This window comes from Salmo trutta, chromosome 13 (genome assembly GCF_901001165.1).
Source record: "Salmo trutta chromosome 13, fSalTru1.1, whole genome shotgun sequence".
In the NCBI taxonomy this organism is placed as follows: Eukaryota; Metazoa; Chordata; class Actinopteri; order Salmoniformes; family Salmonidae; genus Salmo; species Salmo trutta.
This window is the reverse complement of record NC_042969.1, coordinates 51187890-51215553: the sequence shown is the minus strand read 5'-3', so window position 1 is coordinate 51215553 and position 27664 is coordinate 51187890. Positions and strand designations below refer to the sequence as shown.

At 43.6% G+C, this 27664-nt stretch overlaps 1 protein-coding gene across 2 annotated transcripts; it reads left to right on the top strand.

Annotated features, from left to right (window-relative positions):
* Positions 1-368: 368 nt before the first annotated feature.
* On the top strand, positions 369-26347 carry LOC115205973 (sodium channel subunit beta-4). 2 transcript variants are annotated; one of them, XM_029772435.1, is made up of 6 exons: positions 369-1137; positions 22423-22586; positions 22763-22982; positions 23958-24087; positions 24626-24692; positions 24856-25027. In XM_029772435.1, exons 1-5 carry the CDS (start codon positions 1044-1046, stop codon positions 24672-24674), a joined length of 657 nt encoding a protein of 218 aa, XP_029628295.1. In that variant the 5' UTR covers positions 369-1043; the 3' UTR covers positions 24675-24692; positions 24856-25027. The 2 variants fall into 2 exon arrangements, with proteins under 2 accessions (XP_029628295.1, XP_029628294.1); XM_029772434.1 differs by lacking the exon at positions 24626-24692 and having other exon boundaries at positions 370-1137; positions 24856-26347.
* Positions 26348-27664: the final 1317 nt, after the last annotated feature.

The following is a 27664-nucleotide window of genomic DNA, read 5'->3' as shown; positions in this document are numbered from 1 at the left end:
GGTAAGGTCTACACCGTTGTATTCGTCGCATGTGACAAATACAATTTGATTTGATTTGATCCAGGATGGAGGGGGTTATAGATGGCAGAGTATCCAGAGAAACCTTCCTAAACCCGGTCATGGGTGCAGTGGTAGACAGGGTGGATTCCAAGACCCTCCAGTGAAGGGCTGAACCCAGCACTGTGTGTGAGATAGCCCCCAGATTCAATCAGCCTGAAGGCCCCCCCTTCTACTCCTCTCCTCTCCCCTCCGTCCCCCTCCCCTCGTTCCCTCTCGCTCTCTCGCTCTATCCTCCATGACTCTTCTGCAGTGGTTCCCCCTCCCCACTCATATTCGTCACTGTGCCGGCTAGGGAGACACATATCGCCTGCCTGCTGCCTGCAGCATTTGTGCCTGAGCTCCAGGCTCTGCTGTCCCCTCCGCTCCCTCCCCCCGCATGCAGCTCTCCATCAGAGGGAACGCTGACATCCTCTCTCCACTGACTGCCTCCACAGCTCCACAGCTCTGCGGTGCAGACGCTCGCTCGCTCTCTCTGAGTGAGTTTTTTTCGTCTCCTCTGCCTGGTCTAGCTCTCAGGCTGTGGGATTCAGTGGATAATCAGTGTGTCGGCGAGCAAGAGTGAGGGACTGAAGCAAAGAGAGAGAGAGAAAGCCTGGATCAGGTGCAGCAGCCTTGACTTCGTCTGTCTCTTTCTGTTACTCTCTCTTTCAGTCTGTTTTCTGCCTGGCACATACAGAAGAGTAGACATAACTCATAATCCAGCAATTAGCCTTCCTTCACCCTCTTTCTCCTTCTCTGGAACTCAATTCAAAGAAGGAGAGAAGAGGAGGGAGACACTCATCGCAGGACTTTGCAGAGTGACAAGTCTTGTTTTTTTTATTTGCTCGCTCTGCGTCCTACTTCGCCCTACCCCTCCCCTCTATCCCACCCGCACCCCTGCTTGCTCCAGCCAACACACACCCACACACCCAGAGTGCGTATCCAGGGGCAGACAGACAGATAAACAGACGGACGGACAGATTGCCAGACAGACGCAGTAGGATATGGAGTCCAAAGGAAGCGGCAGGTTCTCTATGTCCAGGTGTTTGAGCTCAGGAGACACCGTCCTCGCCAGTGTTGTCATCACACTTCTGCTCGGTGAGTCCAAAAGCTGACTTTATACTGCCATTTTTCCTCTCCTCTCCTTAACCCTCTCTCTCTCTCTCTAACTCTCTCTTGCTCTCTCTCTCTGTACCCGTCTTCCTCCATCTACCCCTAGGGTGCCAGCCAAATCACTACAGTTTCTGCCGAGCTTGCAGAAATGTGTCCGACGCCGGCAGACAAGGCTGCACACTTATTGCTTGTAAGGCAGGGGTTTATTTGGTTACATGGCTCATGCTTTTCTATATTGGGAGACTCTGAGTCGTGTGTTTTAGCCACGCCGGTGCAGCGAGTGCTGATTCTTGCTATTTTACGGTTCACTAAGAGAGTGAGTGGAGGGCATCAATTTTAGCTATCCTTGCGTAGATTCTGAGTCAGTAAGAAGATGCTGGTAACAATGGATCCTGTTTAGGGCAAGTGGAATTACGGGCACTGCCAATGGACCTGCCAAGTCAATGAGTATGATGATGTCCGATATTTACATCTTCTGCCATGCTTCAGGGGGGAATGGAGAGAATGATCCATGGGACAAGACAATATACATCTAGATGAGGCAGTGGGATGGAAGTTGTCATGTGAGGAACACAGTGTAGTTGTCAAAAGATAGCCCTTTACACTGTCTTCCCGTCAGAGGATCTAGTGATGCAGATTCTACTGCGCACTTCATTCTGTCACGCTACATTTACACATGCCACTTAATCAGGGACATTTTTAACTCATACAGCTGATGAGATCAAGTGTAAGGTGTTAATACAGGGAGGGAAGTTTATCAGAATGTACGGAGGAATATCATATTTTGTATTTATACATTTTGGGGAAAATATATTTAATATACAATTAAAAAGTGTGATAATGAGCAGGTTGGATCAATAACTACTCAAATCGCAGGATATCCGTGCATTATTATTCTCCCCAGTCTTCTTCCTGCTATGTTTTTATTATCTTTTTAAAATGTTTTGTTTAGCTACATACAGACTAGTGTGACCACTAAGAATGGTCCAATAACCACATGGTACCCTACATTAAATGTCTGGGCGATATGATGTTTTTTGATACAAATTACTGTAGTATATAGGTTAGCTTTGTAGTAGAGTACCTGACTGCCAGATATTGTATCATATTCCATATTGTTTCAACATATAGTGCTGTATAATGCACAATAACACAGTATAGTTACTCAAGCTGTAGACAAACTATGCCCGATGTATTTGAGAATCCACACATGATCATGTCAGTTTGTTATCGCTAATTGTTAGCACGTACTGTAATATGGACACAATTATTCGTGGAATAACCTAAGACTCCTCAGCATCTTTTGAGGTGAATGCCTTTTTGGCAAGATTACAAGATTACACAAAACATCTTAAAACATGTTTATGAGTCTAAATTAGCATACAATTCTAAAGAGGCCGACACAGCAGAGAGCTACCGATAATAAATAGGCTTTTCATTTTCATATTTCTTTGAGATGGAATCTGACATGATATTAGATTAAGACATACCTGATAAGTAGCATCTCTTGCCTGTGTGTATCACTTGGTCAGTTTTCTCTGGATTCTCTGCCAGGCTCTGCGTCAAGGTGAAGTACAGGTATTTTTTCTACAGCTGGGGGCGAAGGGTTAATGTGCATGCTCATATATATCCCCCAAGCGTACAGTGGAGGGTTTAACCTCCAATAAAATGAACGGGGTTCACATATCGACCAGCCAGGCCTAAGACAATCCAACACCCCCTCGAGACATCCATCAGAGACCCGGGAAGGATCTTTAATGTTGCTGGAACGTTTGTGCGACCAAAATGTCACATATAATGGACCGGCAGTTATCATATCATTAGATCCCATGGTCGTTCTACATTAACAGAGTTGAGAGAGAGACTATTAGACTACAGTATGAGAGATGTTAGCTGTGAGACTTGTACTTCACATCAGGTAATGGACAGAAGGTCAGGGAATTACAATATTTTAGTTGCAGATTAGGATGTAGCCAGACAAACACCCAATATAAGGCTTAAAGATACAATCTTAAACTTTGGTATAATTTCAGGCAGTAGTTTTGAAAGTGGTGCTCACGAGCCAAATGTGGTCCCCATTTTTTGTATACTATGTCATTCAATTCTGTACTATGTTATCCATTTGGTATGGTATGTTACTTGCTGCATTTTCAAAAAATATATATTGCAATTTGTATGATATGTTACAAATCCAATTCGTACTATATGTTGCAAATTTGTTATGCTTAAAGATGCAAAATGTAACTTTTTGGGTGACCCGACCAAATTCACATAAAAATGTGAATTACAGTGTATATATCTGCCATTCTCATTGAAAGCAAGTCTAAGAAGTGGTATATCTATTCAGTGTGCACTTTTTCTATGCTACCCGTTCTAAAGTTTCATAATTGAGTCTTTTACATTCGGTTTTGTACATCAGCTTCAAACAGCTGAAAATGAAATATTGTGTCTTATTGAAAATATATTTCACACCGGTTTAGATAGTACAATGATTCTCTACATTCTGAATGCTTATTTTGTTACATAAACTGAAATGAAGCGAACAATTTGATTTTTTTGCAACCAGGAAATGGCAGAGCAATTTCGGCATATTGCACCTTTAAGATCCCGGAGTGCATCTTTACTAAGGGCTGTGCAGTCCTGATGAAAAACCAAGCCCCTTCTCATCTGTTTGTGCTTGAAGTGAGAGAGCAGGCGTGAAATACCCAAAATCTGTACTGGCATTATTCATCTATTTTTCCTGTAAGTCTAATGGAGGAAAACTACTTGTACGACCCACGGGAACTCTCACCCTCAGCCAGACTAATGGGTAATTAACGTAGGGGAGACTGGGGTAAGTTGAGACATTTTTTACATTCAGCACCACTATGTCAAGGAAATATAGTATTCTTTGTAACAAAGATATCTACATATATTTCAGGACGTTGTGTATCCCTGGAAATAATCAGAATTTATGTAAACATAACAGTTTTGAAAACATCGCTTGTCCAAAAAAAAGTGGTCTCTTGGCACAACTTAACCCGGGTATGGAGTAAGTTGAGCATAGGGACAGGACAAGTTGAGCTGCCTTGGGGTAAGTGGGTGATGGTGTCCTGTGACAGTGGGTGATGGTGCTGGTAGGTCAAAGTTGAATTCATGGAATGGGGGTATGGTATATTGTATATCTTAAATGTATGCCGACATTCATATATAGATCTCTCTGTTCAATATCACTTACCCTTCCATTTATTGACCAGTTGTCTGGGACAGGGATGTTGTTTCAATGTGCATATTCGTAGGCAAGTAGTCAAGGCTTCTAAGCCCATCCGACTGGGCACACACTGGTTGAATCAACGTTGTTTCCATGTCATTTCAATGACATTAAGTTGAACCATCGTAGAATTGAGGTCTGTGCTCAGTGGGATGAAACTGGTCTGCAAAATGCTTGATATGTTTAACAAGCTCAGACTCCATGTTATCAGATGGGATGGCCTATCGCTGCAGAATGCTGGTTAAGTGTGCCTTGAATTCTAAATAAATCCCTGACAGTGTCACCAGCAAAGCACCCCCACACCAATATATTTTGATTTGTTTAACACTGTTTTGGTTACTACATGATTCCATATGTGTTATTTCATAGTTTTGATGTCTTCACTATTATTCTACAATGTAGAAAACCCTTGAATGAGTAGGTGTGTCCAAACTTTTGACTGGTATTGTACATATATATATTTTTTTTTCTTCAATGTACTTCTTCAGTGTCATTCAGTCTATTTTTTCATCATGTGCTGCTGCTTCAAAGGACTTCTTCCCTTCTCTCATGTCCTGTTCTCTCATGAACCTCAAGGGGGGCTAACCGCTACTTTCACATATGCATGCACAGGGCATGATGATGTCTGCTCTGTAACAATAAAAATGCATCTTGAGTTCATATGCCTGACAAAAAATACTATGCATATTATGCGTAGAACTGACTAAATGTAATTATCATTTGTATGGGTATGTGGCCATTGGCTCAACTTGCCCCATGGCCATTAGCTCAACTTACCCCAAGGCAAACATTTTGACTATATTAGCCCACACAGCTATGCACTTTCATGCTTGATTTAGGACCTCATATTGTAGCTTATAGAGACCCCAACTGATGTATAAAACAATCTTAAAACAATCTACTTTGGTTAAGATACGGTACTCGCATCATAAAACCTATAACACAATGCACTCATTTGAGTTTGTGACAGACTGAAAAACAGCTTTTATCTCCAGGCCATCAGACTGGTACCACTGGGTACTCTAACCTGCACCTTAGAGACTGCTGCCCTATGTACATAGAGTCATTGAACACTGGTCATTTTAATAACGTTTACAAACTGTTTTACCCACTTTATAGGTACAGTATATACTGTATTCTGGTCATGGCTCATCCTTAATAACTCATTCTGTACACACCTTTTCTATTAATATAGTCTCTATACATCATATATTTATATTCCGGACGTATTGATATTTCTAAATTAAAATATAGTTTACATGGCTCTTTATATATATATATATATATATATATATATATATATATATATATATATATATATATAGTATTGTTGGGTATTACTGCACTGTTGGAGCTACAAATACAAGCATTTTGCTGCACCTGCGATAACATCTGCAAAATATGTGCACACGACCAAGAAAATTTGATTTGAGTGTATGTGTAACTTGAATCTGCATTCAGCTCCCTATATGAAAGTCAAGTTTGCAGGACAAGACTGGGTGGATAAGTGGTCGGGTCTGCTATCAGATAACTTTGACCATTACCAAGGCATTGAATTGCTGGAGGGGTAGTGATACTTTGTCTCTGAAAGAGTCATGTAAACTACCCCGGTGGATATCTGTTGGATATCTGTTGTTTAGCTAAAAATACAGATGATTTTAAGCCGTTTAAGTCATGTACACACACATGACATACTATAAATACCCATGGTGTATAGTGTCATGACTTGTCTTTAACATGAATCTGTTATTTATCTAATCAACAACTGTGTTTAATTGTTACCCAATTAAAATAATCATGTAACAATTAACTCATTAAGATCTGGGTCACCACGAGAGCGGTTCTTTAAAGAGTTACCATCTCCCAAATCAAACTCTAAAAGGTCTTTACCTATCACATCTATAAACGATCAACTTATTAATCATAACCTCGTATCATACCATCATTCTGAACAGTCATAACCTCCTTGCATCTGCAAAAACCCGAGGCTTACTTATGATTCAGTACTACACAAATTGGTTTAATAATTTATTTACTAGCTAATTAAATGGGAACACAGGATAAACATACACACTTAATATGTTAAAAAAGGTCCCTAGTGGAATGACACAACATGGCTGCTTGTTACAAAAGAGATGGAGGGAGATGGGGGGAGGCAGAGAGGGACAATGACACTTAACATGGGTACATTTGGAAACTACTCTCACTTACAGTAATCATATACTTTGCACACGAACCGCCGCCCTCTTTGGGTAAGAAATCATGAATGTATTTACGTGAAATGTCTTGAAATGCAGCAATGTCCTATGTTTGAGAACTTTGAATTATGACATTTTGTTGTTTTAAATCTGGCGCTCTGATTTTTCACTGGGTGGGACGATTTCGTCCCACCTTCCCTAGAGAGGTTAACACAAACACTTTCATCATTTTTCATATTACATGCACAACGCATAGGATGGACACTTCGTACACATAGTGGGTATACTTTCCAAGTTAAAGTATTTCCTTTACAACATGTTTAATGACATCACAAAATAACAAACAAAATGACATTCGTTTTCTATAGATCGCCTTTGGCCATTCCCAACATTCTAGGTTGGAAATATTGTTCCAGTATTAGCTTCTGAACATGTTAGAGTTTCGGCGGGAAAAAGTATCTTGTAACAAAGGACATTCCTTTGGTGAATATTGGAGAGGGAGACCTGAATCTTCTCTTCTTGATTTACAACAGGATGTGAGTTGTTAATCCCCACCAGTTCCCTCCTCCCCACCTCTGAGAGGGGGCCTGATTGAAATTATTAATTGCAAACCTGATCTGACCTATTTGGATTCTCATGGTCAGTCATGACAATAGACTCCTGAGATAATACACTGACATGCCATGCCTTTGGAGGTCAAGACTTTGACCATGTTTAATGGTGTAGCATTTGACTCTATTTTTATTCATTTTATTTCATTTTTACTTAACCTTTATTTAACTAGGTAAGTCAGTTAAGAACAAATTCTTACTTACAATGACGACCTACCAAAAGGCAATAGGCCTCCTGTGGGGACGGGGGATAACATGACAACACAGCATAGTAGTAACACAACAAGACAACAACATGACAAAACACACATCACGACAAGACAGCCACCACAACACTACATAAAGAGAGACCTAAGACAGCAACATAGCATGACAGCAACACATGACAACACAGCATGGTAGCAACACAACATGACAACAACATGACAAAACACACATCACGACAAGAGAGACACCATAACACTACATAAAGAGAGACCTAAGACAACAACATAGCATGGCAGCAACACATGACAACACAGCATGGTAGCAACACAACATGAAAACAACACAGGGGTGGTCCTCTCTCTTCCTAGCTGAACCTGTCCTCTTAGCCCCACTATAACTAAGGGTGTGGCCTTTTTAGAGGTTATTTGGTATGGCTTGTGATGTCGGCTTGTTATGTTGTTGTGAACAGAAATGGCATTGGGAAGCAATCCATTTCCTGCAAACCCACCACAACACATCCCATTTATTGTGGATGTAATGCTAAAGCCTTTAGACGTAGTATTATTTATCATGTATGACCTAACTCTGTATAGTCATGAATAGCGTGTAGGGTACCACACAGAGCTGAAACAACCGTGGTGGAACAACGTTCCTAGCCAGCAGCAGTGAATGTTAAAGACCTAGCTCAGCAGAAATAGACGAAGTGGCTGGGACCAAGGAGAGTAGATCATTTATTATTGTCAGAGTGTGAATGGGATTAGAGGGATGCCCCTGTCTCCCTCTACATCTCCCTCTGACTTGATTACCTGACCAACGGTCTGGTCTCAGAGACCTCGACACCATAAGGCTGGTCAGATGTTGAGCTTCAGTTGACTCTTTGACCTTTGACCATGAGCTTGTTTGTCTCCAGTAACAAAGTTCAACTTAGTCTTTTTAACGTCCAGACGGTCTTATTATTCAAATGTGTGTGTGTGAGTGCGATGTGTGCATTAACAAGTGTGTGTAGATTTGTGTTTGCATATAAGTGCTGCGGCACGTGCACTTAATTATCTCTGTGTGTGTTATGGACGGGGCACACTGTCCTGGTTATGAGCACACTGTTCTGGTTATGAGCTTGTGACATCCTGTTGATCCACAGATTAGTCTGGACTGAGCCACAATCATGGGGAGGGCCGACAGCACCAGCTGCCCTGGTGTTCATAACCATACTCGTCTTAAGCTGGTCTGTGCCCCTGCCAATACCAGCACCCACATCCCGGGCTGATGTCATTTCCTCTTCAGACACACGCCACTCTTTCAGGCCGAATAGTTATTTCAGCCCGGCCAATACCGTAAGAATTCCCCCTTCCCCCACTCGCACAAACACGTGCCCACACACAGGCTGGCAAGCACACACACACACACACGCACACAGAGTGAGAGCGAGAGACACACAGTTTTGAATGTCATCAACCCTCACCCACATACAGATATGTACTCCCCAGAGCTACATAACTCCACTGACCACACACGGACACTCAGCACTCCTCCCCTGTGTACTATTACTGGACCGTGCTGACGGCCTGTACATAGCAATGTGTTGTAATACTAACACTATGCACTGGCATTGTTTGCGACATTAATCTACATGGAATGTAACATGTAATGATAGACTCCTTGCTGTGGTCTGTGGTTGTGATGTTAGACTGAAAAACTGCGGTGGCACTTGTTTTTGTATTGCACACCTGCTGAAGTGATGGTTTGAATTGCTGTACTAACATCATAGGTGGTTGGGCCGTGGTTGGGCCATTTAGATTTACTGGAGGATTATGTATGTCAAGGTTATGAGGGAATGTTTGATGACTTCATGAATTAAGGTATCTTGGGAGAATAGGGTTGATTAGGAAAAAATGAAAACTAGGACTTTTTCTTGGATATTTCCTAAAACCAGCCCAAATGAACCAGAAAGCAACTTGATGCTGTTCAATTTGCTTTTTTGTACGAAATGTACATTGTAGTAATCGTCAAGAGATTTCCCATATAGGTTACAAGGTCAGCGCTGAGGAGTTGATTCTTTTAATGAATTCCCATCCCCCTGGGTTAGGGGATGCTTGCTATGGTACAGTGGGGGGAAAAAGTATTTGATCCCCTGCTGATTTTGTACGTTTGCCCACTGACAAAGAAATGATAAGTCTATAATTTTAATGGTAGGTTTATTTGAACAGTGAGAGACAGAATAACAACAAAAATATCCAGAAAAACGCATGTCAAAAATGTTATAAATTGATTTGCATTTTAATGAGGGGAAAAAAGTATTTGACCCCCTCTCAATCAAAAAGATTTCTGGCTCCCAGGTGTCTTTTACACAGGAAACGAGCTGAGATTAGGAGCACACTCTTAAAGGGTGTGCTCCTAACCGCAGCTTGTTACCTGTATAAAAGACACCTGCCCACAGAAGCAATCAATCAATCAGATTCCAAACTCTCCACCATGGCCAAGACCAAAGAGCTCTCCAAGGATGTCTGGGACAAGATTGTAGACCTACACTAGGCTGGAATGGGCTACAAGACCATCGCCAAGCAGCTTGGTGAGAAGGTGACAACATTGGGTGCGATTATTCGCAAATGGAAGAAACACAAAAGAACTGTCAATATTCCTCAGCCTGGGGCTCCATGCAAGATATCACCTCGTGGAGTTGCAATGAGCATGAGAACGGTGAGGAATCAGCCCAGAACTACACGGGAGGATCTTGTCAATGATCTCAAGACAGCTGGGACCATAGTCACCAAGAAAACAATTGGTAACACACTACGCCGTGAAGGACTGAAATCCTGCAGCCCCTGCAAAGTCCCCCTGCTCAAGAATACATATACATGCCCGTCTGAAGTTTGCCAATGAACATCGGAATGATTCAGAGGACAACTGGTGAAAGTGTTGTGGTCAGATGAGACCAAAATGGAGCTCTTTGGCATCAACTCAACTCGTCGTGTTTGGAGGAGGAGGAATGCTGCCTATGACCCCAAGAACATCATCCCCACCGTCAAACATGGAGGTGGAAACATTATGCTTTGGGGGTGTTTTTCTGCTAAGGGGACAGGACAACTTCACTGCATCAAAGGGATGATGGACAGGGCCATGTACCGTCAAATCTTGGGTGAGAACATCCTTCCCTCAGCCAGGGCATTGAAAATGGGTCGTGGATGGGTATTCCAGCATGACAATGACCCAAAACACATGGCCAAGGCAACAAAGGAGTGGCTCAAGAAGAAGCACATTAAGGTCCTGGAGTGGCCTAGCCAGTCTCCAGACCTTAATCCCATAGAAAATCTGTGGAGGGAGCTGAAGGTTCGAGTTACCAAACGTCAGCCTCGAAACCTTAATGACTTGGAGAAGATCTGCAAAGAGGAGTGGGACAAAATCCCTCCTGAGATGTGTGCAAACTTGGTGGCCAACTACAAGAAACGTCTGACCTCTGTGATTTCCAACAAGGGTTTTGCCACCAAGTACTAAGTCATGTTTTGCAGAGGGGTCAAATACTTTTTTCCCTCATTAAAATGCAAATCAATTTATAACATTTTTGACATGGGCAAACGTACAAAATCAGCAGGGGATCAAATACTTTTTTCCCCCACTGTATGTGGGTCTATTGTGGACTTGAATTCTTGTGTGTTCCTGTTTTCAAATAAGTTGAAAGATGCCTCGTTTGTGCTAATACAGTTTGTCATAGTCCCCCTGGAATTGGAAACAATTTCAAAAGATAATGACTAATTGCTGATGTTCTCAACAAAAATGCTTAAGAAAATGATCTCCATCTTGGCATCCTAAGCCATTATGCTCCACATTCAGTGTTTTATCATTAAGTTAGAACACAGATAAAGGTAGACAATAGTTCAAATCCGCCAAGACTCACATACTGGAAAAATAAGATGGCGACTTTCTGAGAAATCCAAATTCTGTTCTGTTCTAATAGGGGTCTGTTGTCATTATGTCATGTTGCTCTTTAGGTGAGTCATGTTCTCTTGAGAGGGTTGGAGGGTTCAGCTAAAATGACACTGGATACCTCTAGCATACGCGCGATTCCATGTTTGTTCGTTTTTTTTCCTCCAAAACAACCTTTCCTTGGCTTTCTCCGGTGTAGCTGAAGCAACGTTGCCGAATTGTCAAAGACCCCAGCCACCCCAGTCATAGACTGTTCTCTCTACTACCGCATGGCAAGCGGTACCGGAGTGCCAAGTCTAGGACAAAAAGGCTTCTCAACAGTTTTTACCCCCAAGCCATAAGACTCCTGAACAGGTAATCAAATGGCTACACGGACTATTTGCATTGTGTGTCCCCCCAACCCCCACAAAAACTCTTTTTACGCTGCTGCTACTCTCTGTTTATCATATATGCATAGTCACTTTAAATATACATTAATGTACATACTACCTCAATTGGCCCGACCAACCAGTGCTCCCGCACATTGGCTAACCGGGCTATCTGCATTGTGTCCTACCCACCACCCGCCAACCCCTCTTTTACGCCACTGCTACTCTCTGTTCATCATATATGCATAGTCACTTTAACCATATCTACATGTACATACTACCTCAATAAGCCTGACTAACCGGAGTCTGTATGTAGCCTCGCTACTTTTATAGCCTCGCTACTGTATATAGCCTGTTTTTTTACTGTTGGTTTATTTCTTTACTAACCTATTGTTCACCTAATACCTTTTTTGCACAATTGGTTAGAGCCTGTAAGTAAGCATTTCACGGTAAGGTCTGCACCTGTTGTATTCGGCGCACCTGACAAATACACTTTGATTTGATTTGACAGTGATCCAAGAAGAAACAATGTCCTCCACTCTGCACTGTGTTTTGGTGTGCTGTAGCTGAGGGAGCAATGTGCCTGTAAGAGGGCCAGAGAGAGAGAGAGAGGCCTGCTGCACAGGCTGAGTGTACTTACTGAACTTCATGCTCACTCTCAGGTCTATGGAGTGACTCACGGGCTTCTGTATGACTGTGTTATAAAACCCTCCTGATGCGTTTCCATATGCAATAGAGCAGCCTACATCTGTAGTCACCAAGTGGAGGGCTCAAGGAACCAGATGGATAACCAAGCACCAGGCTAAGGCCACATGGCCACTAGTAAACACGCACGGAGAGGAAGATGGAGGAAGAGAAATTGAATGAGAGAAGGGTCAACTCAGTGAAGAAGTAGGAATGTGAAGAGGGATGGAGAGAATACAGAAATAGATGTATTTTACCAGAGCTAAGTTACATTAGGAGCTCCCATGAAAGAAGGGATGGATAAAAGTTTGAGTGGAAATAAAGAGTCTTCCCCAGTGTCTGACGCAGCCTGTGGAGACAAGTGTGGCGGGCCTGTAATGAAGAGGAGAGAGAAATGAGAGGAGGAGAGACTAGAGGAGAGAGGAGAACCAAGGGCAGATGAATTATTAACCAGCTCTGAGTTTTTAATGCAGTGAAGGGAAGTACAGGGCAGGGGTGAGGTGAGGAGGAATAGTTAGCGAGAGATTCTGAGTGATGGTGGGACGGAGGTAAAAGAGGCAGGGGTGGCGGAATGGTTAAGATGGGGAAGACAGGGAAGAGAGGGACAGATACGGGTGGAGTCAGATACACAACTAAGAACGATAAATGGGAGATAGCTAAGTAAATGGAGGGCTGTGTCCTTTCTGTTCTTTCTTTTCTGTTCTTTCTGAAATGCATCACTCCAATGACCACTTCCTGGGTTCTGAACAGGCCGTTCAGATGGGGATGTTTTGAAGAAGGGTGCCCTTTCTCTGTTCCCAACTCCCTTGGAATAGAAATTACAACAGAAGTTTGAATGGAGCATCTGACAGGAAGTTCCAGGCCAGCAGTCACTTTACATTAGTGATCAATCCCCGGACGAGATGAAAATGCCAAAAGGATGAGATTAGGAATATAATCCAGCCTTGTCCCCAAACAAACCACTGTCTCTGTCGCTCATGTTAGGATCATAACTGATCTAACTTTAGCAACTGGTATATCCCCTTGGTCATTGGATGTGTGTATTTCTGTGTGTGTGTGTGCGGGGGGGGGGGGGACAGCTGTTCTTGATTTAATCTGAGATTAGCATGAGATATCACAGCTGTGATGCATTCACAAGGGCCACTAAAGGAATCAGGAGAGGACAGGGAGGCTGCCAGTTTGGGTTGCTAGTCTAGACGGATGTAGCTTAGAGGACAAACAAGTAAACACCTCACAGAGACGCAGACAGGCAGGTTTAAGAATTTAGGCACACACACACACCACACATGCTTCAAAATGTGCCGAGTCGTGATATGAGCAGTATGATAGACACTAGCTCTTAAACTACAAGGCAAATATCATATCAGGTGAGAAGAACTATTCTTCATTCACTGGATATTACAGTGTTGTACAACAGTAATGTAAAACTCTCAGACTATGGTAACAGCAGTATCTCCACAATTGTATGTTGACTGGGTCAACAGAACAAACAGTCTGCTGAGTCACTGCTAATCGACGAGGAGTCAAGCCTTCGCTATAAACAACACACCAGTCCAATGGCAGCCTGTTTCTCTCTCTCTTTCTCTCTCTCGCTCTCTCTCTCTCTTAGAGGCAACGATTGCGTGTGCGTGTGTGTGTGTGGGTGGGTGGGTGGCTGGTTGGGTGGGTGGGTGGGTGGGTGTGTACGTGTGTGTGTGTCTTTGGTCAAATGTTTGTGTGTGTGTGTGTGTGTGTGTGAGTGTGTGTGTGTCTGGGCATGTGTGACAAAGTGATTGGAGGTAATATATTTGCCAGGCAGCAGGCAGGCAGTCGAGGCCGATGAGCAAAAGGATGTTTCTTTAATTAAAACCACTGAGAGATTAGTTCTGTCCTGTCCTCCTGGGACCCACAACACACACACGTGACTGACCAGCCATGCTCTCCCCAACCTAGCTAGCCCAGCACTGCTGGCATCATACAGTTTATAGTGTTGCCAAACCCTGGCCTCAGAGCCCTTGAGCCCCCTTAGGCCAAAACCAACACCACCACAAAACAGTTGCCTGTAAATTGTGTAAAGATGAGGAGTAGATGAGCAGAGGCAGAGCAAGAAACAGAGTATATTGAGCCACTGAAGAATTACTTTGCTGCATTACAGAGAGAGCGTGAACGAAATGGATGGAGGGAGGGATATATTGCGACGAGGAAGAGGGAGTGTGCGTGCATGCAAGGGTTTGTGTGTACCATATGTCTATGCCTGTGCATCCCTAGAGATAGGTAAGGGAGATAACCCGGGAAGGCAAAATTGAAATAGTACAAAATAGGGAGCTTGGATTGTTTTGCAGGTACCCCTCGCTCATTCTCCTTCTGCTTCCCTCAGTCAGTTCCCTCTCTTTGCTGAACGGTGATTGATGCTAGCGTCTGTCATTCTCAACACTGTCATTCTCAGCCACAGCGGCCCAGTTAAAAGAACAATCTGTCAAGATCTGACAGTGGATTGGATGGATACAAACTATATGCCAATAGCACCAACTAGCCCTCTAGGTGGAATTCACACCATATTGATTACACAATGCAGATTACAGGGTTAGATTTCAGATGCAATATAAATATGACCGAGACTATTTGGACTGAAGTGGCTAGAGGCTAGGGACTAGGGAGTTGGAGCTAGGGGGTAGGAGCTAGGGGCTAGGGGTAGATTTCGGATGGGACATTCATAAAGAATGATCTACACTATTTGGATTGAAGTGGAAGAATCAGCACTAATGTGGTAATTGCCCCAGGTAATCGGTGCAATTAATGATCTGTTGAATTGTTATTTGTTTTCCTAAGTAAGTTGCTTTAAATAGCTTATCGATCACAGCCAAGGACAAGCTATTTTACTAAGACAACATTTTTTCAGTCAATACCTTGTCATTTGAGACTGTATTGCCATTCACTGGCACATCAAATTGTCTATTGATCTGCAATGAATTATACTGAAGAAAAAGATAAACGCAACATGGAACAATTCTACAGAGTTACAGTTCATATGAGGAAATCAGTCCATTGAAATAAATTAATTTGGCCCAAATCTATGGATTTCACATGACTGGGCAAGGGCGCAGCCATGGGTGGTCCTGGGAAGGCATAGGCCCACTAGCTTGGGAGCCAGGCCCACCCACTGGGTAGCCAGGACCAGCCAATCAGTATGAGTTTTTTCCCACAAAAGGGCATTATTCCAGAGAAATACTCTTCAGTTTAATCAGTTGTCCAGATGGCTGGTCTCAGACGATCACACAGGTGAAGAAGCCGAATGTGGAGGTTCTGGGCTGGTGTGGTTACACGTGGTCTGCGGTTGTGAGGCCGGTTGGACGTACTGTCAAATTGGAGGCGGCTTATGGTAGAGAAATTAACATTAAATTCTCTGGCAACAGCTCTGGTGGACATTACTGCAGTCAGCATGCCAATTGCACGTTCCCTCAAAACTTGTGGCATTGTGTTGTGTGACAAAACAGCACATTTTAGAGTGACCTTTAATTGTCCCCATCACAGGGTGCCCCTGTGTAATGATCATGCTGTTTAATCAGCTTCTTGATACTCCACACCTGTCAGGTGGATGGATTATCTTGGCAAAGGATAAATGCTCCCTAACAGGGATGTAAACACATTTGTGCACCACCTTTTTTGAGAAATAAGCTTTCTGTGCGTATGGAACATTTCTGGGATTTATTATTTCAGCACATTAAACATGGGCCCAAGACTTCACATGATACATTTATATTTTTGTTCAGTGTATAAAACGGAAATAACAAGTTGAATGCATTTTCTATTGCAGAAGCAGATTGTGCACACACAAACACACCAATCCACCACTGCAGCCACCATTCTTCGACACACAAACCCCCCTCCCTGCTTTCCTTCATGAAGACACCTTATTTTAGTGCATCATCATCACCTCTCTGTGGATCGCAGAGCTGTGACACCTGATGAAATGTGAACACTTCCATCATAATAGTCATCATGAAGTGTTCCATATAATGGCACCAGGCAGTGTGAAAATGAACAAATCAAAAGCTTTGGCTACATACAACACCACTGACCTTGGAGCTGAATGGGAGGCTCCATCTCAGCATAGGGAGGGAAAGCTAGAGCCTTTGTGGGACTGGGCTATTTTGGGCTGGATTAGGCGGGACTGTGCTAGGTGGGACTGGGCTGGGTGGGACTGGGCTGTGATAGGTGGGGCTGGGCTAGGTGGGGCTTGGATAGGTGGAACTGGGCTAGGTGGGACTAGGCTGGGATAGGTGGGACTCCGCTGGGCTAGGTAGGACTATGCTAGGTGGGACAGGGCTAGGTAGGACTATGCTAGGTGGGACTGGGCTGGGATAGGTGGGACTGGGCTGGGATAGGTGGGACTGGGCTAGGAGGGGACTGGGCTTAGCTAGGTAGGACTATGCTAGGTGGGACTGGGTGGGAGTGGGCTAGGTGGGAGTGATCTAGGCTGGGCTGAGTGGGAGTGGGCTAGGTGGGAGTGATCTAGGCTGGGCTGAGTGGGGGTGGGCTAGACTGGGCTGAGTGGGAGTGGGCTAGGCTGGGCTGAGTGGGAGTGGGCTAGGTGGGAGTGATCTAGGCTGGGCTGGGTAGGAGGGGGCTAGACTGGGCTGAGTGGGAGTGGGCTAGGCTGGGCTGAGTGGGAGTTGGCTAGGTGGGAGTGATCTAGGCTGGGCTGGGTGGGAGGGGGCTAGACTGGGCTGAGTGGGAGTGGGCTAGGCTGGGCTGAGTGGGAGTTGGCTAGGTGGGAGTTATCTAGGCTGGGCTGGGTGGGAGGGGGCTAGGCTGGGCTGGATGGGAGTGGGCTACGCTGGGCTGGGTGGGAGTGGGCTACGCTGGGCTGGGTGGGAGTGGGCTAGGTGGGAGTGGACTAAGTGGGACTGCGCTAGGTGGGACTGGGCTGGGCTTGGCTGGCTCAAGATGGAACCTGTGCATTGGACATACCTCCAATCACACCATAACTGCAGCCTTAAAGGACTAATTTATAACAGACAGGTGGGTTGTTTACCAACAAAACCAATGCCCTCACAAAAAAATAAACACGAGGCAAAAAACAGACGGGGTTGGCTTACAATCCAATTATTATAGACAACATAAACTATTTTCCGCCTGCAAATGTTTTTTGAAAACAGAAATGAACTTTTTCGTCTTTCAAATACATTAATACAGTTGTTGGTTAGCTAGCTATCCATATCCATATAAGCATAGACATGACAAGTGCCAAAGCAAGAGATGGTATTAATAGCAAAATACATCTAGATGGTAACTTTAGAAATAAAGTTGTTGTCACGTGCTTTAGCTCTTTAAAAGTATTTTTGTAGTAGTGGAAGAGGTTGAAAATGTTTTACTCAAGCTGATGGCATGACAAACAAGTGCCCTCATTATCCAATGAAGACAAGAAAGATGTAATGTTTGTCTATACCCTGATTAAAACTTGTTACATTGTTTGATTTGTTTAAAACAGTACATGTAATTATTGTTTCAATGCTTTTTTCTGCTGATGAGAGAATGGCCAGACTGACGTTATTGATACACTAAAAAGAAAGTACATCTGTCAATCTGTCTAGTAGGGAGTATTTCTCATACCTTTTCATCTAATGCTGCTCACACATTATGTTTGTCATGCCTGCTCCTGCTCCCCCTCCCTGGTGCTCGAGGGCGCCAGGCTACCCATCTTTACACGCTCCTGTCACCATCATTACGCGCAGCAGTGCTCATTGGACACATCTGGACTCCTTCACGTGACTGATTGCCCCTGTATATCTGTCTGTTCCTTGGTGGTGTTCCCTGTGTCCGCGTTAATTGTTGTTATGTGTTCCTGTCCAGACGCTATTCCTGTTCCGTTTCATGTCCGCCAGCTATTAAACCTTCACTCCCTGTACCTGCTTCTCGTCTCCTGCGTCTAGCCTTTCAATGTTGTTTGAAACTTTACTTTCATTTAATTGAGAGTGGTCAGTAGTTGTGGTCAGTAGTTGTGTGGTCAGTAGTTGTGTGGTTTTGGTCAGTAGTTGTGGTCAGTATTAATGGTCAGTAGTTGCGTGGTTCAGTAACTGTGTGGTCACTAGTTGTGGTCAGTGATTGTGGTCAGTAGTTTGGGTCAGGAGTTGTGGTCAGTAGTTGTGTGGTTCAGTAGTTGGTAGCTGTGTTATTATTGTCTGTAGTTGTGGTCAGTAATTGTAGTCAGTAGTTGTGGTCAGACGTTGTGGTCCATTTTTTGTGTGGTTGTGGTCAGTAGTTGTGTGATTGTGCTCAGTAGTTGTGTTCAGAAGTTGTGTTCAGTATTTGTGGTTAGTAGTTGTGGTCAGTAGTTATGGTCTGTAGTTGTAGTCAGTAGTATTGGCTAGTAGTGGTCAGTAGCTGTGGTCAGTAGTTGTGGTCAGTGGTTGTGTGGTTCAGTCATTGTGTGGTTGTGATCAGTGTCTAAACTACAGTTGTTGCGTGTAAAAACTGAAAGACGTGATGAGAAGTGATTGGGTGAAATATGAATTGAGTGAACGGAGACAACTGTGCTCTATCCAATCAGAGCAGCAGGATCAACGCCCCTTATCTACAGACATGCAAATTAGCCAGTTGAGTTATTTATAGCATGGGGCACCATCCTGAGAAGGAGGACAAAGCTAGTGAGCATTAGAGATCCTCTCTGTAGCATTCCAGGTTGTCCAGAAGCAATCGGGGAAGCAATCGAAATCTTAGCGCTAGCCGTTCGGCTCAAAACAGATTCACAAATGATGGGAATTTGTCGCGCGCTGAAGATATTGTCTCCTTCCGAGGCATGTGTTGCTAGGCAACAGTGGCCTTGGCAGGCCTGCCTCCTTCATGGCTAAAGCCAGTGTGAGAAACATGCTAGAAAACGTTTGTGCTATGAAACTAAATAAATACTGAACTCTGACCCACATAACTTCTTTGCCTGATTCGTGATAGTGTTGTTGGACAAAGCAAGGAAAGTGAACTTCAAAATGTTTCAAAATGGAATTTGCAGGTGTTGTTGGTGAGTAATGAATCTGCTAACTTCTGACATAACTTACTGCATCTTTAATGAAAGCAGTTGATGTGTTACTAAAACAGCTCTACCTATTGATTGGTTAAAGTTGTCTGACTTATTGGGGGAGTGGTCAAAACAGCAATTGTGCTTTTTTTAATGCATTTACTAAAACAGCAGTATTGTTAGATTGGTAACAGATAATTCTGTTCCAATTTGATTTGGAAAGCAGGGAAGTAGACCAAGATGTCATACCCTCAATTTTTGTCTAGGCAAAGTGGTCAAAGTAGATGATTTGTGTCAAAAGTTGCATTGACAGTGAATGGAAGGTCGAAAGTGATGATGTCACAATGGGGCCTTTAGAATGTTGAAGAAATCTCTTGAAAGTGGATGGAGGACAAAAAAGACAAAGTTTGATAGTTTAAAAAGTATGAAATATATCAAAAAGTTGGATACAAGTGTAATGAATACTCAGAATGAATACTGCAGAAGGTAGGAATCGTGGTCACAGGCAGGCAACGGTCAAACGCAGGCAGGCAACGGTCAAACGCAGGCAGGCAACGGTCAAATGCAGGCAGGCAACGGTCAAATGCAGGCAGGCAACAGTCAAATGCAGGCAGGCAACGGTCAAATGCAGGCAGGCAACGGTCAAACGCAGGCAGTCAAACACAAGCAATACCTCACAAGCGAACAAACAGAAAAAACGGAACTAAATAGGGAGCTGATGAGACCAGGTGAGAAACGAACACAGGTGAAATCAATGAACAGAAATGAAAGACAGGGCTACATTCCAGAACACAAAGAAACAGGGCTACGTTCAAGAACACACATAAAAGAACAGGTTGACTAAGAAAAGAAGGTTGACTAAGAAAAGAAAAGCAGAACCTTACAACAAGCAACTCAGTCCAGACCAGTCTGCATGTTTTAAAGTTTGAATGACATTTCCTAGCTTAGATGGTGTAAGAGGAGTAGCGTGTTAAATAGAAATTATAATAAGAAGAAGTTTGTTGAATATTTTAAGTGGGGACTCTATTAACTAGCCCTATTAACTAGCTGAAACAAGCCATCTGCATTCAGGCTTCTAGTCATTTCTGCTAGCTATCTGACCGACCAGAGTAACAACAATACACAGCCTTTTGCGTTTTTGTCGTGGAGTTGCCAACCCAATAGCCTGGGTTCTCTTTCTGTTAACATTCCACTCTAAACATGGCATATGAGACACAAGGAGTGGAATGTTAACAGAAACAGACTGGTACCCAGGCTACCAACCCACCTGTCTATTGGCAATCATCAGTGTGTTAACATACCGTGGTATTGGCGAAGTACAAACAAATTATTTTCCTTGATTCATCATTTCAATTATTTTGGAAAGGGCAATGTTTTATTTCATTTTCACTTTATGCTTATGGTAACGCAGGGGCTAGGCTGAGCTGAGCTAAGCTGAGGTAATTGGCTGATGGGATTGCTTGGTTCTCCTGATCTGATCTATTGCCATGTTGTGCAAGGCTGGTGGGACTACAGTACTATAGTCTTCAGTCATTTACCATCAAAAAAACACTCACTTGTACCAGGGTTGGTAACAGGCCCACCCATACACTCGGCACACACACTCACTATTTCTTTCCCAGAATGAAATATTGAGATGGGATTTGGGAGGATTTAAATATAGCCCCTGTGCAGTCCTCTCAGCACTGATGCCAAGCCGCGTGGTGAGAATCCCACCGCCCGCCGTGCTGCAGCGTGCTGCACTGCATGGCCCACAGGACCAGACAGAAAACAACCTGCCTCTTCTCTCTGTCTATCTTTCTCTCTTTCCTCCTCCACTCTCCCTCTTTGTCTCCCCCTCTCTCTCTCTCTCTCTCTCTCTCTCTTTCTCTCTCTCTCTCTGTCCCTCCTCCTGCTCACTCCCACACACACGCATTTCCTCTTTCACTTTCCGTCTCTCACTCGCTCTCTCATGAAAACATGTTTGAGTAGAATACTTGATTTGGATGCAGTAGAATGCGGAGGACTCAAATATTTTGGAGACCACGCGGATGCTTTGACTGGGGAGGCATGATGACTTATCATGGACACCTTCTCAAACACACACACGCACACTCAAACACACACGCACACACACACACACACACACACACACACACACACACACACACACACACACACACACACACACACACACACACACACACTGACACACACATACACAAAAAACACACGCAGACACACACCAGTGTGTCATGTTAAACAGGTCTATGTTGGCCTAGGTTGACCAGCCAGGTCACCCGTGATACAAGTCAGTATTTGACGTCCATCCATGTCTGAGGATGTCAGGTGATGGCATAGAAACCGACCACTAGGGGCAACAGTGAGCGCTGTTACCTTCAAGTAGGTTTCGGTTTTGCTAGAGCGTTGTGGACGGTGATAACAGATTGGTGTAAGCATCTGCCTCTTATTCCAAAGGTTGAGATCCAGCAATAGAAAGTTAGTTTTGTTTTAAGCCTATCTCATTCCTCAACCCTTAACCCTTGACCCTTAACCCTTCCTTAACCCTAACCCTCATTCCTTAACCCTTGATTTCAGAGTTAATGCCTAAACTTCACCTTAAACACATTCGAAATTTGACATTTTCAACAACTTCGAAATGTGACTTTTGAGGAACATCGATGAATATCTCATTTTGACGTGAGACTGTGAGAGCTTGTTGAGGTTGACTGTGTGTGTGCTGTGCCCCAGTGCCAGCTCCTTGGGTAAGTGATGATAGTAACAGCCATTTAACAGCCAGGCCGCTATAAAAATAGCCAGAGATAAGAGAAGACGGTAATGTAAGCTACTACTGCTGGGGAAAAACAAATGATGTCCTCACACTTTCCCTTCCTTGTTCTCTCTTTCTCTCTCTGTAGAGAATTTATATTTCTGTCCTCCAGTCTGCCACATCATTGAATCCCAAATTGTTTACTTACAAATCTAATCATATTCTCTCTCTCTCTCTCTCTCTCTCTCTCTCTGTCTCTCTCGCTCTCTTCCCTCCTGCCTCCGTCCTTTCCAGGGGTATGGTGTGCTTCAGCGCTGGAGGTTTCAGTGGGGAAGGTGCCCTTCATGGAGGCAATGAACGGCAGCACGGTGCTGTTACCATGCACCTACTCCAGCTGCATCGGCATCAAGAACCTCTACTTCAACTGGCAATACAACGACAACGGCACCTTTATGAAGGCAAGACACTGACTGAGAGGAGTTATCTCCATCACTAACACCCCCTCAATGAGCAACTTGACCTCCCACTCATATCTCAACACCTCTCCCCCTCACCTCTGTTCTCCACCTCTTTCCCCCTCTTCCCCTTCCTCTCCTTCTCCCCTCTCCCCCTCCCCCTCCCGATTCCTCTCCAGCTGTGTGATGCAGTGATCCCTGTAGAAGGTGTAGAACCACGGGTGCAGGTGTACCACGAGCGGATAGAGTTTGTGGGCAGCAGTAAGCACAACAACATCTCCATCCTGCTGTTCAACGTGACCTTCGAGGACGAGGGAGAGTACACCTGTTTCGCCCGGAATCCCAAGGAGAAGCATCGCAATCATAGCGCCATCTTCACCCTGTTCGTGGTGGATGAGTGTAAGGCACTGCACACTCCCTGACTGCATACAACATACTCATTGACGACATGTTCATCATTTAGGTTTAGGCCAGTCGTTTTGATGCCTTCAGGTGGAAGTAGGGGCAAATATCTGATTCATTTGTCATGTGTCTAAGTTTCACATTGTATAATTAAACAATGAGGCACGAGGGGGTGTGGTATATGGCCAATATACCACGGCTAAGGGCTTTTCTTAGGCACGACGCATCGTGGAGTGCCTGGACACAGCCCTTAGCCGTGGTATATCGGCCATATATCACAAACCCCCGAGGTGCCTTATTGCTATTAGAAACTGGTTACCAACGTAATTAGAGCACTAACAATAAATGTTTTGTCATACCCGTGGTATACGGTTTGATATACCACGGCTGACAGCTAATCAGCATTCAGGACTGGAACTACACTGTTTATAATTAAGCAATAAGGCATGAGGAAGTGTGGTATATGGCCAATATACCACGGCTAAGGGCTGTTCTTACGCACGACGCAACGCTCGAACCACCCAGTATATAATGGCTCAAGAATACCCTGATATCAGTTCCATGTTGCAGCATGATCTATGTATTGTTATTCTACACTAGAATCAATTCCTTGGAGGTAAAAGCTATATGGAAATGTATCATGTCTCCTCATGAGCGGATCAATCGATCACCCAGCGCTGTGGTTGTGAGACTGACCACACCATCTCTACCCTTTCCCTCCTTCTCTCTCTTCGTTGCCTGGTAAAAGATGTTTGCCAGTTGGTTTTTCTTCAATGTTAAAAGATTCACCTTTGACATAATGTCAAAGATCTGGGTCCAATGACTTCTTCATATTCTCCTAGAACGTACGCCTGACTATCATTATAGGGAAACAGCTGAGTACTCATCTTACAGAACCCTCTCCTCCTCTCAACATCCCATTCCTCCCTCCCTTCCGCCCTCTCTCCTGTCTTATCCACCTCCTCTCCCCAGTGAAAGTGGTTGACAATACCGTAACCACCATCATCGTGTCTGTCGTGGGCGGAGTCATTGGCTTGATCATTGTTGTCATGGTGACAAAGACTGTGGTGCTCCTCATCTTAAAAAAGTCTGCAGAGAAGAAGTAAGTGATGACAACTCAGTTGCATAAGTGATGACAACTCAGTTGCATAAGTGATGACAACTCAGGTGTATAAGTGATGACAACTCAGTTGCATAAGTGATGACAACTCAGTTGCATAAGTGATGACAACTCAGGTGTATAAGTGATGACAACTCAATTGCATAAGTGATGACAACTCAGTTGCATAAGTGATGACAACTCAGGTGTATAAGTGATGACAACTCAATTGTATAAGTGATGACAACTCAGTTGCATAAGTGATGACAACTCAGTTGCATAAGTGATGACAACTCAGGTATATAAGTGATGGCAGAGTATACAGTTAGTATGTATTATGTGAGTGTGTGCAGCTGCAAAAAGGAAAATACATTTCAGATACAGAGATAGCGCACACAGGCTGGGAGCAGCACAGGATCAGCCACAGTGTGGCGCCCATTGAGCTGTTTGGGAGTTAAGTGCCTTGCTCAAGGGCATCTGAGATATTAATGCCAGCAACCCTCTGGTTGCCAGCTCACCCCCTTCACATTTTTCCCGTCAGCGCTGGGATTCGAACCGACAGCTCTTCGGCTACCGCCTCCCCCCTTTGAAACTGTCATGGAACATTGGTATGCATGCCTTTATCAACATTTCTTTACTTGCCTTTTTATCTTCACACTGACTCTGACCCCTCTCTGTCTCTCTCTCTCTGTCTCTCTCTCTCTCTCTCTCTCTCTCTCTCTCTCTCTCTCTCTCTCTCTCTCTCTCTCTCTCTCTCTCTCTCTCTCTCAGTAAAGAGTGCCTTGTGAGCTCAGGACAGGACAACACAGACAATGGACTCAACGCAGCCAAAGCGGACAACAAAGCCACACCAAAGGCATGAAACATATACAGCTGTGTATATGTACATATATGTCTGTATACATGTACACATGCAAATATATTGAACAGACATAGAAAGAAAGCTATTATCAATGGACTGTTTTATCTTTATCTAATGACACAAGTATAACATGAACCAATGTGAAATTATATGTATATTTTAAATTGTGCTTGAGATTTGGGGAACATGATAGGTGATCAGGGCTGGATCAGACACTCCAATGACACCTTATATATTTTGTATTCAGATTGGGGTTTATTGCAGTATTTATCTGAATCAGCTCAACGTCTATTTACTGTACAAACATTTCTGGAATCAACATCGACGTCTCACCAATTACTCATTCATGTACACTACGTAAAAACAGCAGATTGACGTTTATGGGGATGAATCTTGTCATCGGGGCAGAGCTGAGCATTTTCCGCTAGATTTAAGGTTAGGGTTAGACATAAGGTTAACAGTGTAATTATGGTCAGGGTTAAGGTTAGGTCTAAACCAGAGGAGGCTGGTGGGGGGAGCTATAGGAGGACAGGCTCATTGTAATGGCTGGAATGGAATGAATGGAAAGGAGTAAAACATGGTTTCCATATATTTAATATGTTTGATACCTTGCCATTTATTCCATTCCAGTCATTACAATGAGCCCGTCCTCCTATAGCTCCTCCCACCAGCCTCCTCTGGTTTAAAATCACATTTTAAGACTTTGTGGCTAGGCCAGAAGTGACCACCCTGCAGAACTGCCTCCAGGACAAGATTCATCCCAATAAATGCCAACCTGCATAAAAACACAAACACACACAGTAACTCCCACACTGTCAAGTTTTACTAACTGCCATTTTGTATATCTATAACAGATCAATATATTCTGACCATCTCTACAGCTCTTTTGATTAAGAGCCATGTTTAAGGTTGCCTACTGCCCAATGGAGATTCTTTATACTCTCTGCAAACCTTTTACAGGGAGCAAACAGCTTCCCTCCTTTAACTATAACGAACGTTTACAGTCCATTTTTGATGCAGAACAAATTTCATCCAGTATCAATTGTGCCTATTCCATAGTATATATAGTAACTGAAAGATGTTTACCACAATTATCAACAATACAGTTATTGAGGTCAAGGCTCTTTATTAGATCTGCATACTGAACACAAATACTGTTCAGAAGCTTTGGAAGGCAAAGCAGTGGCCTGGTTATGAGGACAGTGTCACTGCGGAGGAAAGGAATGTGATAAAGGAGAAGAGGAAGATGGGAGTCATTGGAGTGTATGTTAGATCCAGCCCAGAAATGCTTTGATTCATTTTTGCATTAGATGAACACAGGTGCCTGTTTTCACTTCCCGCTCCCTTCGCTTTTAGGGAGCCTTAAAACCGCTGTGAAAAACACACAACAAGAAAAAAAAACACACAAAGAAACGGAAATAACATGAAGAACAAGACCTAAACTAAAGACAATTCCCAGAAACCCATTTCCCTATAAAAATGAATTCAAGTTTATGACGCTGCTTCTAACAAATAACAAATGCATTTTTTTAGCATGTGAATGTTGTTTATGTACGCGACACGTCCATACCCCAGGAAAGACTGCTGTTTAGTGTGCTGCCATCACCTGGCCTGTATGTATAGTGAATCTGTAGGCTACTTGCAGTTTATTCACATCCACTTCAACCGCATAGGACTAACATGTTAATGTGGCTATTGGCCTAATACAGGATAATGCCCCACGACTTCAACAGTGCAAAACATTGTATTGATGACTCTGATGCCAACTACCAAGCAGGCTCATCATCAGTACCCCTTGACCTTGTGTCCCGTATTCAAATCAGTCACCATATGAACCAAAATCCCCACTACGGATGTGCATGATTCTTTAATGAATACCCACTGTTGTTGGTTGTTCCCCAAAATAGAGACAGCTGTGGGAGTAGGAATTTGAACTACGGACCGCAATGACTCAAGTAGTATAAAGATCCATTGTCACTCATCAAAGCATTCCCCTTAGGACTCTGTCCCCTCAAGAATGAATGTCATATTGCCTGGTTAATGTAAATCATGCAATTCTCAAAGCGATAATATTCCACGACAAACTAGGCAAAGCCATAACATATCTGTTTAAATGCATTTATTTCAAACTTGTTTCTAAGGCAAATGTGTTATTAGTTTGTCCACGTTTATTCAAATTCAGAGATGCCACTTGAAATGACGGCCACACCTCTCTACATCTATGCGAGTATAAAGTATCATTGTAGTTGCAGAGCTAGGACTATACATGAATGTCCACTTCATAGGGTTTACTCATCTGAGATGGAAATGTAATAGGCCCCTCCATCTCCTCTCCATACTTCTCCTCAACCCTGAGATCATACAATGTGCAGGGGTTTAGGGAGAGGGTGGCGCTGTAGACTTAGGAGGGGTATTGTAGGCACTTTACTAATATAGGGTATCCTTATGAACATCTGGAATGTGGTGGATGTGAGGAATATTATTTTTTAAAATTTTATTTCACCTTTATTTAACCAGGTAGGCAAGTTGAGAACAAGTTCTCATTTGCAACTGCGACCTGGCCAAGATAAAGCATAGCAATTCGACACATACAACAACACAGTCACACATGGAATAAACAAAATACAGTAGAACAAAAGAAAACAAAAAGTCTATATACAGTGAGTGCGAATGAGGTAAGTTAAGGCAATAAATAGGCCATGGTGGCGAAGTAATTAC